The following is a 12638-nucleotide window of genomic DNA, read 5'->3' as shown; positions in this document are numbered from 1 at the left end:
AGGCCGAGACCGCCCCGGGGGGCAGAGACCGGGAGAAGGGGGACGCTGAGCTGGGATCCTGGGAGCAGGACCCGGAGCGGGGGGCAGCGACTGGGACCCCCAGGGAAGGGACGGACCGGCACCGGGGGTCAAGAGCCGGGAACCCCCGGGAGCAGGTGCGGCCGCGTCACCTGCGGGTCCCGCGGAGGCCGGGGCCAGGCCGGTCCCTGCCCCCGTCAGGCTCCACCCCGGACGGTGCGGGATAAAACTTGGGGCACCTCCCCGGCAGCTCCGCGTCAGGGCTGCGCTCGAATCGGCTCCGGTACTCGGGAGGGGGCACCGCACTGAACGGCACCGCGCCCCCCCCGCCCCCGCTACTCTTCGACCCTCCCCGGGAAGTTTTTTGGGTCTTTTTCTCGCTTCCTGCCGCCGGAGGCAGAAGAGCTCGAGCCGCGCCGGGGATCCGCGGGGCAGCGCTCCGGGCTCGGTGAGTGGGGCCGGGCTGGCCGGGTTGTGGGGGGCCTGGGCTGGCTTGGGGGGTCGGATCCGCGGATCGGAGCTGTTCTCATTCGTTTTTACCGGAGCGGGTGGGGTGGTGCCGCTTCCCTGGGCCCGGCGGCTCCTGAGGAGACACACGGCAGAGCCCACACTCTCGGGGTGTCTGGGAGTGCTGCCCAGCGGCGGGACCCTCCGCGTCCCCGGACACTCGGGACCTTCCCTGCCGTCGCCTCCCCCGCTCCGGCTGCCGGGGACCCCGAGCGCGGTCTCCCGAGGGGGGTTGCGTCCCATTCAGCCCCCACCGCGTCCCGGGGAGCGGCCCCTCGCCTCCATGCCTGGCGGTGCTGGCGGGGGCGCTACCCGGGCTGGTTCGCTCCGTTCCGGTGGGCGGGAAGCGGCCCCGGGCCGCACCGCCGCCGGCTTCCCCGGTGACTCGGCAGGGGCTCCCCGGACTCCGCTGCGGCCCCCGCGGGGCCCCCCAGGGCGCAGGAGGCGCGGCGGGGCCGGCAGAGGGCGCCCGCGCTTTGCTGACTCATAGCCCCCCCCGGGCCCCCCCGGTGCGAGTGCCGGCCCGGAGCCCCGGGGCTGCGGTGTGGCCGTTGCACTCCCCCGGGGCAGCCGGAGCTGGGGCCGCTGGGTGGGCGATCCCCGCTGCGGGATTTGGGGAAGGGGGAGACAGGAACGTGCAGGGAGCTCAGCCCTGCGTCAGGACAGTTCCCCCGTAGCTGTAACGGCGTCACCGGGAGGGTCACCGGGCGGGTGCGTGTGACCGGGCGGGTGTGACCAGCTGCGGGTGACTGTGCGTGTCTCCCCCGCCCTTTCCGCCTCGGTGTCCCCGCGTCACTCGGCTCCGGGGGCTCCGGCTCCCGCCCAGCCCCGCGGTCCCAATCCCTCCCGCCGCATCCTTCTCCGGTGCGGGGGCCGCTCGCCGCCCCCTGCCCGTGTCCCGCGTTCACCCCTCCGCGGCGCCCGGCCCTGCCCCCCCGGCCCTGCCCCGCCGCTCCCCCGCACGGAGCAGCGCCGCTCCCCGCCGGGCGCTCGGGGTGCCGCCGCCCGGGCCCGGCCGAGCCCCCGCCGCTGCCCCGGGGCCCCTTTGTTGTGCGCCGGGATTATGAATGGCTCCCAGGCGCGGCGCGAGGGCGCGCGGGGGGCGGGGCCAGGGGCGGGGCCGCGCGGCCGCGTGGGCGGGAGGAATCCGGCCGGGCCGCCCTCCCACCGGGCCACGTGGGGAGCCTGCGCCCGCCTCCCATTGGCTACCGCCGCGGATGTCTGTGAGGTCGGCGCCCTCCCATTGGCTGCGGCTGCCGGAGGAGCCGGAGTGAATGAGGGCGAGGCCCCGCCCGCGGGACGTTGCTACATTGTAACTTCCCCCCTCTCCCCCCCCCCCCTCCGCAGCCGGTCGGCGCTTCCCCGGCTGAGCGCGGCGGCCGCTGCCGGTTCGGCGGGTCCGGCCCCACAGAAAGGGGGGAGCGAAGCGTCCTCCGCGCCTCCCCGCCCCTCGCCGCGGCCTCCGGGCCCGCACCCCGCCCCCAGAAACCCCGCACAGAAAGGAGAGCGGCGGAGAGGAGAAAGACAGGAGGCAGGCGGCGGGCAGGGCAGGCAGCGCCGCTTCCACCGCCCCCCTCCCGCAGGCAGCCAGCGCTGCCTCCCCGCTCCCCGCGGCCCCGGCAGCAGCAGGCGGAGCGGGAGGAGAACGGCAGATTTTTCTATAGCTATATTTTCCATTTATTTTTGCCCGGGCCGCGGAGGGCCCGGCCGGTGCCAGCCCGGCCCGCGGATCGCCCTCGGCTCCTCCCGGAGGACTCGGAGCGCAGCCGGAGTTCCCGTGGGTACCGCCGGGTGTGCGGCGGAGCGGGCCCCGCGCTCTCCTTTGTCCGCTCTCCGCTTCCCCCCCCTCTTCCCCCACCGCGTTCCTGCGTCGCCCCCCGGCACCGACCACCGCTCCCCCCGCAGGTCGGCGGATGGACCCGCAGCCCGGCGCCAGGAGCTGCAGCCGCGGGGCTCCCGCCTGCGAGGTGGTCCCGAACGAGCCCCCCATGAACCTCTACATCAACACCACCACCGGGACCCGCTATGAGCTCTCCGTGCCCGCCGAGGAGACGGTGGAGGGGCTGAAGAGGCGGCTGTCCCAGCGGCTCAAGGTGCCCAAGGAGCGGCTGGCTCTGCTGCACAAAGAGAGGTAGGGCTCGGGGGGCCGGCCGGGGTCCCCATCCCCCCCGGCAGCGGGGCTGGGCGCGGGGGCGGCCCCCTCGCACCGGGCTCGGCACCGCACAAAGGCTCCCGCCCCCCTTCCCCCCTGCCTGGCCCCATTCCTCCGCGGGTCGGGGCGGGCAGAGCCGGGGGGCGGGGGGGGAGCAGCCTGGGGGGCCGCGGGCGGGGGCGAGCCGGGGGCCGGGGCGGAGGGAGGGAGGGAGGGAGGGAGGCTCCGGGCCGCGGCGGGGACCGGAGCGCCGCCGCCGCCCCCTCGCTCGGCCCTTGCCGGGGCTCCTTTGTGGGCGGCGGGCCCCGGCCGTGCCCTTTGTTCTGGGCTCAACTTCGGCGGCGGCGCAGCCCGAGCCCCCAGCGCTGGGAGGGCCGGGGGCGGCTGGTCCTTTGTTTGCCGAAGACCCCGTCCGGCGGGGCTGCGCAGTCCCCGGGGGGAGCGGAGCCTGCGTGGGGCCGCGCTCAGCCCCGGCCCGGACTAACTTAAAGTCTCGCCCGTGTTGGGAAGGGAGCGGGAGACCCCGAACATCTGCCCTCACCTACGGGTCCGGGGGAGTCTCGGCCCCCCGTGCTGCCTCCCCCACCCCACGCTGCTCCAGTGTCTCTCCCAACGCCGTGGGCAGGTTTCCTATGCCACGAAGTCCCCGACCGGCTCCTTTCTGGCTCCCTGGCCCCCACAGCGCCGGCTTGACCCATCTCCCCAGCGCCCCTCGGCCCCGCCTGCGGGAGGGGGACCCCGGCACTGTGCGCTGCCCCCCCGGGGTGCCGGGGCCAGATGGGGAAGAGGCAGCTGAGCAGCGAGGTGCTGGGCTCCCCTCCTGCCTGCCAGGTGTTGGAAACGCTTGGGGGGGGGTGCTGGAGGAGGCTCGGTCCCCTGGGAACAGCCAGGCTTGCGGCCGGTGTCCCCCCGTGTCCCTGGCGAGGCCGCGCTGACCTCGCTTTTGGCATCTGTTTCCTCTCCCCCACAGTCGACTCAGTTCTGGAAAACTGCAGGACCTGGGGGTCGTGGAAGGCAGCAAGCTGACGCTGGTGCCCACCGTGGAGGCCGGCTTGATGGTAAATGGCCTTTTTCTGCTGCTCCCTCCCTCCCTCCCACTCGTCCCCATCTATTATTAAAGCCCCAAGCGAGGATGTGCTGGCAGCCCTGCGGCTCGGCGGCCCCAGCCCTCGCTGAGGAGGCAGCGCTGGGCTGGGCACGGCAGCAGGTTTAATATTTCACTGCTTTCTCAGGGCTTGTGTAGAAATAGTGGAAGTGACATGTCATCCCTCCCCTCCTGCCGCACAAACGCCCTCTCCTTCTCTGCATTTGTAATGTTAATCCCCCCCCTCCTTTTTTTTTTTCCAGTCCCAGGCATCCAGGCCAGAACAGTCGGTGATGCAAGCTCTGGAAAGCTTAACTGAAACTCAGGTGAGACGCTTGATGCCAGGGCGCCCATAGAGACAAAGGAGGGGGCGATGGGGGGAGGGACTGCTGTGACCTGGCTCCTCTTGCCCTCCCAAAAGGCTTTGGTGTGTAGTGCCTCATTTCACCTTCAGAAGGGGTTGAGAGCGCTGAGGGTGGTGCCCGGGGCGGGCACCGTCACCCCGCGCAGCGCCGGGCGCGGGGAGGTCCCACGCTGCAGCGCTCGCAGCCCAAACAAGCCGCCAGCCGGGGGGTGAAGTGACTCACCCAAGGTCACGCAGCAGGTCGGCGGCAGAGCCGGGGCCCTGCCCGCGGCTGCGGGGCTGCAGCTGCCCCCCCAGCTGCCTGCGGGGGCCCAGGGCTGGTGTGTGCGCTCAGGGGGCTGCCAGGGCCGCGCCGGGGGCTCCTGGGGCCAATGGATCACACTGGTGGCTTGTGGGGTTGTAGATCCCGGCTGCTGCCAGCGCCTAGAGGGCTCTGCCCTTCTCCTTGGAGCCGTCCTTGGGGGGGGGGCGGGGGGGGACATTGGCCGTGCCCGAGTGTTCTGGTGCTCTCCTTGCGCCTGCTTGGTGGCCTTGGGCTGGGGCAGCGGGTGCCGAGGAGGGGCCGCGGGCGGGGGCCGTGTTTAGAATAACTGTGAAGTTTCTTGGCGGCTGCCGGGGCCGCCCCAGCGCGGGGGCGTCGCGGGCGGGGGGTCCGCCCGCGGGGAGGAAGCGTTCCCAGGGCTGGGTGAGCCGCCGCGGTGCGCGCGCAGCCGCCGGCGCCTGCCGCGAAGGTGGAATTTACCCCCAGCCGTGCAGGCCCTGGCTTCTTTGTTTTCAGTCTCTTTATTATTGCTGTTAAACTCTTTCCTTCCTTTTTGGCTGATGCTGCAGCTCATTTTTTTTAAAGGTATTTTTTTCTGACTAACCTGGCTACTGAATCCGGAGCAGGGGCTGAGCCCGGCGCTGCGCGGCAGCTCCCCCGGGCCGGGGGGGCTCGGTGGGGGCACAGCTGTGCCCCTTCCCCAGGGACACGCAAGGGCCGGAGCTGCCCTGTGCATGGGGACCTTTGCTGACCCACGTGCCCTTGTCTGCCCGGGGTGACCTTGACTTTCAGCAGCTGGTTTAACCCTGCGTGGGCCAAGAGGGCGAGCTTGGAACATGAGTCCTGTGCCAGAGGCCGGTTCCTGCCGCTGCCATCCCCGTGGGGTGCAGAGCTGTGGTGGGAGCTGGTTCTGGCAGCCCAGCCCAGGGGTCCTGGTGCGTGTCCCAGTGTCGGGGCGGCAGCAGCGTCCGGCAGGGCTGTGCGCCTCCTCAGCGAGGTGAGATGTGCTGGAGAGGAGTGAGAGGCTTTGGGGCCCCCCCTGCATCTGTGGGGGCTTGTGATGCCCAGCACGGCTCCCATCATCTAAGTGGCCATGCTGGCCAAGCACAGCGGAGGTGGAGCAGAGGCGTGTGGGCTCTGGTTTGGGGGGGCCGGTGGCTGCAAGGTGCTGCCTGGTTTTCCCCCGGTGGCTGTGCCAGGCGGGCCGGGGCCCCGGGCGTGCCGCGGCGGGCAGCGGCGCTGGCTGCGGGAAGCAGCTCCTGCCCACGGCAGGTTCCTCCCGGGCTGGTGATTCAGGAAGCCGGGGCTGTGCAGGAGGAACCGCCAGCACCTGGAGGGCGGAGGGGGGGGACAGGAAACCACTCCTCTCATTCATGCTTTGCTCGGCTCTGCCTGCGTCACGCATCCTCCGGCAGCGCAGGGAGAGCCGCGCCGACTTCCTCTGGGGGCGGCAGGGGGGCCAGGACGCTGCCACCCCCTCCCTGCCCAGGTGCTTTGGGGAAGCGGCCGTGGGACAGGAGGTGACGCGGTGCCCCGGCCCAGTGGCACGGGGGCTTCCTGGAAGGGCTTGCCACGCTTCCTTCCGCCGGGCACGCTCGGCGGCTGCCCCCGCTTTCCAGGGAGCCGTGCCCGCGGCAGCGCCGGGCGAGCAGCTGCTGGCTCATCTGCAGCCTCAGCTCTTCCTCCCTCGCTCCCTTCGCCCCATTGCGGAGCGCTGGGGGACGGCGAGGGGCCGAATCGGGACGCATCCTGCCCAGCCAGCCCGGCTCTGGCCCGCTGCCCCCTTGGCATGGAAAAGCCCCCCGGCAGCAGCGCGAGCGTCGGGGTGGGGGGGACCAGCTGTCGGCCACAGCTGCGCCCGGCTGGAGGAGGCTGAGAGCCTGGGGGGCACTTCCCGCCCCCCATCCCCGGGCTGGGCTGGGCTGCGCTGGCCGTTCTGATCTGCCAGGAGCAGCAGCAGGACGGGTTTTTTTGCCTGTTAGTGTGGGGGGGCTGCTGGGGCAGCTCCTGCTCTGCGCCAGCCCAAGGTGGGGGGGCCCGGGGGTGACGCGGGGCCGGGCGTTGGAGCAAGGCGGGAATGCGGCGTTCTCTGAGTCATCCGTGTTTCTGAGAAGCAGCCGGGAGATACTTGCCCTGTCCCCACGGGCAGCTGGATCCCTTTCCAGGGCTTGGTGGGGTCCCAGGGGACCCCGAGCACGGGGGCTTTGGGGACATCAGTGTCCCCAGCCCCCCGGCGGGGCTGTCCCAGCCCCCGTGGCCGAGCGGGCGGGGAGGGACGGGGTCCTCCCCGGGTGGCCGTGGGCGGCCGAGCAGGCGGCTGGGTGGGACGTGTTTGCATTGGAGCAGCTTGGTTTCGCCGGGGGGGTTGGCAGCGGCGCGGGGGCGGGCGCTGGGAGCCCCGGAGCCGCGGTCCCGCCGGGCCGGCCGTTCCGCCTGGGGCACCGCGGGGGCCGAGCTGGTTCAGTGCCACGGCCAAGCCCCTGGGGGGGCACAGGGGGCTGGGGGTGGCTGTGTGACCCCCACGCCTGGGGGGAGAGGGGTTATTTTCAGTGCCCCCCACTGTGGGTTTGGGGTGCTCTGGTTCCTCCCGTGGCTGGCGAGGGTCAGGCGGGGCACAGGCAGGTGTGAGTCAGATGGAGGCGGCATCAGGTGCCGGCTGACGTCAGGGGGCCCCGGGGAGGTGTGCGGGGCTCCCCCGAGCAGCCCGGGGTGCGGAGCGAAGGCAGCCGGATGCCAGGGGCTGGTGTGGGTGCTCCCACCCCCCGCACTGATTTTGGGGTCCCCAGGTGGGAAAGGTCCCCCCTGTGCCAGCTCTGGGAGCAGCAGTGGGGCTGGGGGGTCCAGCAGCCATGGGGTCGCTGCCCACCCTGGCACCACTGCTTGTGGGAGCTGCACGCAGGCACCGCGCGCGCTGCGCAGGTGGTGCCAGGGAGGCTGTTGTGGCTGGAGCTGGGGTGGCTGTGCCGTGGCGGGCACGGAGCTGCCAGGCGGGCACATGTTCATCCCCAGCTGCTGTGGGCAGGGAAACGGAGCCAGAACCTGAGCCGTGGGGCAGGACGGGGGCCGTGTGTGTGCACACGCATGTGCACACGCGTGCCCATGTGCACGCTCGCCGTCCTCTCCGGCCCCCTCGCCCCGTAACCTCGGTGTCCAGAGCTGCAGCGGCTCCTTCACGCCCACCTCTTCCTCTGCAGCCTCCGCCTGACACGCTCAGGGCTTTGCTGCTGGTATTTTTAAAGCTGCTTTTCCCACGGCTTCTCAGAACCGGCCTCCGCTGGAAGGGGCTGTGGGGGCGCGGGGCGGGGGGCGGCGTGCTCTGCAGAGGTACCGGCCCTGGGCTGGGGGGTCATGGGGTGCACAGCTCTGGGGGTCTGCTTGGGACCCCTTGGCTCATGCTGCGGCGGCGCCGGTGGGGGTGTGGGTGGGTGACGTGTGCCGGGAGCCGTGCACGGCGCCGCACGTGACGGGCTGGGAAAGCCAGTCCTTGCCGTGCCCTAGAATAGCTCCGCTGGGGGGGGCGGCGGTGGCGTCATCCCCATTAGCGGTGACCTGGTGTCCTGCCCACAGCCCTGCCTGTGCGTGAGCCCGCGCCCTTCAGCCGGCGGGGGCGAGAGGCTCAGCCCCCCCCGGCAGCACACGCAAAGGCACGGGGGGGCACTGCGGCAGGGGGCTTGTGGCTGTTCCACCCCCCAGGATCATGGGGGGATGCTCAGCAGAGCTGGGGGGCTCTCCTGTTCCCCAGCACAGATGTCAAGTGATTTATGCATCTGGGGTTGGGAGGCTGAGTGGCGTGCTGGGGGGCAGCAGGTGTTGGGGATTGGTCCCCCCCCCCAGCCTGACTGCAGTCAGGCCCCTGCTCTTGTCTCCGTGCTGCAGCTGCTCCGTCACCTGCCTGTGAGGAGGCCCCGGGGGGGCATGGGGCAAATCCTGCCCGCGCAGCTGCTCTGCTGGGCTTTCCCCCCACCCCGAGTTGTCTTTGGGGAGGTGTGCCGTCCTTTCCTGCTTGCTGGCCACAGGCCACAGCAGGGGGATGGCAGGGACCTGGCATGTCCTCACCTGTCCCTCCCAGGGGGGAGCTCGCTCCCCGTGCTGGGGGGGACGCACCTCCGTGTGCTGGCGCTGGGCTGGTCTCAGGCCTGTCCTGCCCATCTCTGCCTGCTGGCTGCGGCGGCTTCACCGCCGGGGAGGGCAGGAGGGAGAAAATCCCCCCCCAACCCGCCATGATCAGCTGATGGAGTTGGCACCGCACTGGGGTCGCGTGGGGACAGCGGCCACGCTCGCCTGCCCGGCTGCTGTGGCTGAGGGCTGCGGGAAGGGCTCTGGGGGGGTCACCCCTTCGCCACCTTAGTGACCCATCCGTGTGGCCCTGGTGTGACCTGTGGTGGCCACAACTGTCACCCTCTTCAGCACTGGGGGTGCTGCGTGCGGCGGGGACGCTGCGTGCAGTGGCTTGTGCCGTGCCCGGGCTGACGGGTCCCTTCTCTCCCTAGGTCAACGATTTCTTGTCGGGCCGGTCCCCGCTGACCCTGGCCCTGCGCGTGGGCGACCACATGATGTTCGTGCAGCTCCAGCTGGCAGCGCAGCAGAGCAGCGGGCAGCTCCAGCACCGGCACGTCATCGCCAGCCGCGGCGAGGCGGGCGCCGCCGCCAGCCCCCACTGCCGGACGCTGCATGGCAGCACCGGCTCCGGCTTCGCCCGCATCCCCGTGGTGCCCACGTGCCAGCAGAGCCCGACCCCCAGCCCCGCGCCCGCCGCACCGGCCCCCCCCATGTACTGTAACGCCCCCCACCCCGCTCCCGTCACCGCCGGGATGTTCCGGTCGCACGGGGCCAGCGCGCAGACGGTGAACAGCAGCGTGGTCTCATCCTGCTCAGAGGTGAGTTGGGCCTGGGGTGACGCTGTGCGCGTCCCAGCCCTCCTGTGGCGATGCCCTTTCCTGCCTCAGTTTCCCCACACATGGGGCAAGGGAGTTCCCTTCCCTGGCTTGCAAAATGCCCCCGGGCCTTGGGGAGGGCTTGGGGCCAGGGTGTCATCCAGGCTCTTACTGTGCTCATCCTCAGAGCCTGCCTGGCCCCAGCGGGCAGGACCTGCCTGTGCTCTCTGCTGCCGCTTCCCCTTCCCTCTTGCACAGCGGGCACGGGGGGGGTGAGGGCACTGGGGGGGGATGAGGGCACCGATGGGCTGGGACAGCAATAGGTCCTTTTGTCCCAGTAAAACTGGGGTTGGTGGTGCCTGCTGGTGCTTCTGGGGGGTCTCGTGCCCGGCGGCTGATCCGTCTGTCCCTCCGCCCAGGTGGACTGTGGCCCCCGCAGCAGCAGCTCCCCCGGCGGCCCGGCCCCCCCCGCGGCACGGTCCCGCAAACCGGGCGCCGTCATCGAGAGCTTCGTCAACCACGCGCCCGGGGTCTTCTCAGGGACCTTCTCTGGTACGTGATGCTGCAGTGGAGGGGCTGGGGGACACGCACAGGGGTTTGGGGGGGTCTGCTTATCTCATATCCATCTCTTCTCCCCCCCACCCCAGGCACTTTGCACCCCAACTGCCAGGACAGCAGCGGGCGGCCGCGGCGGGACATCGGCACCATCCTGCAGATCCTGAACGACCTCCTCAGCGCCACGCGACACTACCAGGGCATGCCGCAGTCCCTGACGCAGCTGCGCTGCCAGACGCAGTTCTCCTCCTCCTCCTCCTTGCCCCCCGCCTCCCCGGACCTCGCCACCAAAACTACCTCAGAGCCGCTGCCGGCGGCCGCGGCCTCCGCGCCCCTGCACCCCGTCGTCCAGTGCCAAAGCCAGATCCGAATGTGCAAACCCAGCGGTGAGCGCGGCGGCGCCTCGCGGGGTGGGAGCTCAGCGGGGTTTGGTGTCCTCGCTCCATCCAGCGGGTGGGGTGTTGGGGGGGGGGACGCCCAGACTCTGGCTCTTCACCCATCTCCCTGTTTGCAAACCCACCGCCCTGGTGGGGGGTGAGGGTGGGTTTGGCTGGGGGGCTGGACCCCAGCGGACGGTTGTGGGTGCACACCTGTGTGTGTCCCGAGGCCAGAAGGTGCCCAGAGGTGCCCGCCCTGGCCCCCCCCCCGATTTGCTTAGAGGAAAGAAGTGAAACTGCCGTGCGGCCGGGGGAGCTCACTCTGCCCGCTGGGCTTTCTCTTCCTTTCCTCCTGGCCAAGGGGGTCTGGGACACACTCGGGGTCACCTGAGCCCCCCCAGCCCCTTTGCGTGTTTTTGCACAGCTGTGAAACTCCCAGCAATGGGGAGAGACTCCCCCAAACCTCCCGCCAGCTCGGGGACAGGGCAGCCCATGTCCAGCCCTGGTGGCACTTGTGGCAGGGCCACCCCTGCCGCTCCTTGTCCCTGATGGGCACCAGCTGTCCCGTGGGCGTGTGCTGGCTTGGGGGGCTCTGGGGAAGGGAGCCCCCACGCCCCACCCCCTTTAGACCCACAGAATCATTGTGTTTGGAAGAGACTGGAGTCCATCCATAACCCAACTCCGGTGCTGAACCGCGGTGCCCGTTTGCCGTTGCAGGGGACCGCTTGCGGCAGACGGAGAACCGGGCGACGCGCTGCAAGGTGGAGCGGCTGCAGCTGCTGATGCAGCAGAAGCGGCTGCGGCGGAAGGCGCGGCGGGACGCGCGGGGGCCGTACCCCTGGCTGCCCAGCCGCAAGGCCGCCCGCACCAACAGCAACAGCAGCGTCTCCAGCGAGGGCAGCCTGGACCTGGACTTCGAGGACTCGGTCTGGAAGCCGGAGGTCAAGGCGGACATGAAATCCGAGTTTGTCGTAGCATAGACCCGTGCCCCGGGGGGGCCCCGCTCCGGCTGCGCTGGTGTCGCTTCTGTTGTCACGGGCCAGATCTCCTCTAGATTCGCCATCTCCTGCGACCGGACGCCTCGGGGCTGACCCGCCTGTGCCGGGGACGCGACTCACGGGGCGGCCGGGGCAGCGTCACCCCCGGCTCCGCGGGGTTTGGGGACCTGGGGGGGGAGCAGGAGCTGCCGCCCCCTCCCGCATCTCCCGTTGCCAGCGGGGGGGCCCTGGGGGATATGGAAGCTGCTTTGCTGTGAAGAGGGTGCAGCGGAGCGGGCTCCGGCCCCCCAGCGTCCCCCCCGGCGCGGGCAGGGGGAGATGAAGTCTCTTTTGGAGGTGCTGGGGCCCCCCCTGGGTTTGGGGGCCGTTTGTTTTCCTTCCCTTCTATATGTAGCATTGCTCAGCTGTGGGGCTGGGCCCCCCGGGTGCCTGGGTGCCGCCAGCCCCGCAGCCGGGGGGGGGGGGGGGCTTTCTTTTGGGGTGGGGGTTAGTTCTGTTTCTTTTTGGAGGGAAAAGAAATGGCACCTTCCCTCTGTGGCCGAGACCAACTCCGAGTCGCCGACTCCTTCCCGCCCGCTGCTTGGGTGGGTGGGTTTTCTTTTTTAACTTAAAAAAGGAGAAGAAAGGTTAAAAAATAATGAATGAATAACCCCAGTGCTGGTCACGGCTGTCCAGGCCGTGGGCTGATATTTATAGACATTAATTACCCGACTGAGCCAATACTGACATAGTCTTGCATAGGCCGTAGGAATCCTTTTTCTTGTCCGACTTTGATTTATTTTTATTATGTTTTTTTGGTCAGGAGATCTGTGCAAATAGAGAACCCCACGTGATGTGTTTTTTGTCTGTAAAAGTCTTTTTTTGTGTGTTTTGGGGCGGGGGGGAGGGGGGAGAGCGAGGCTTTCGGTCTTTAATATTTTATTTTTTATTTTTGAAATAAATTTGGGCAGTCTGGCTGCGCCTGTGCTGTGGGTGTCGGACGGGGCTGGGGGGCGGGCCAGCCTGGGGGCGGCGCGGTGAACCCCATCCCATCCCCAGGAGCCGGGGCCGGTTCCGCCAGCTGAGCCGGGTGCCGGCGCCGGCCTCACCGGTCACCCTGCGTCACCGCGGGGCGGGGGGGCTCGGTGGCCATGCGGCTGCTGCCGCCCCCACACCCAGCGCGGTGCCCGGCGTAGCCGTGCCTCAGTTTCCCCAGCTTCAGCTTCATTTCCCCGAGGTGGGGGAAAGCCAATGGGGGTGGCCCTGGGGACACACGTCACCACCATCCCAGCATCTCTGGGCCCTGGGGGGGGATCCGTGGGGGCCTTGGGGCAGTGGTGGCCACGTGTGGGGGCAGCATGGGCTCTGTGCCGTGCTCCTGCGCCTGGCACAGGGTGGCACGGTGGCACCAGTACCCACAGGTCCCTGGCACAGCTGGGGGGCTGGTGATGCCAGGGACAGGGGCGCT

The 12638-nt window shown here is 70.3% G+C and overlaps 1 protein-coding gene across 1 annotated transcript; it reads left to right on the top strand.

Moving 5' to 3' along the window:
* Positions 1 to 383: 383 nt before the first annotated feature.
* MIDN (midnolin) lies at positions 384 to 11173 on the top strand (the record flags this gene model as incomplete). Its single annotated transcript, XM_080359410.1, has 8 exons — positions 384 to 466; positions 2431 to 2656; positions 3648 to 3735; positions 4025 to 4087; positions 8878 to 9264; positions 9681 to 9813; positions 9909 to 10202; positions 10911 to 11173. Exons 2-8 carry the CDS (start codon positions 2439 to 2441, stop codon positions 11171 to 11173), a joined length of 1446 nt encoding a protein of 481 aa, XP_080215536.1. The 5' UTR covers positions 384 to 466; positions 2431 to 2438.
* Positions 11174 to 12638: the final 1465 nt, after the last annotated feature.

This window comes from Nesoenas mayeri (assembly GCF_963082525.1).
Source record: "Nesoenas mayeri genome assembly, chromosome: 25".
Classification (NCBI taxonomy): Eukaryota; Metazoa; Chordata; class Aves; order Columbiformes; family Columbidae; genus Nesoenas; species Nesoenas mayeri.
The sequence above is the reverse complement of the archived record's forward strand: the minus strand, read 5'-3'. Positions and strand labels throughout refer to the sequence as shown.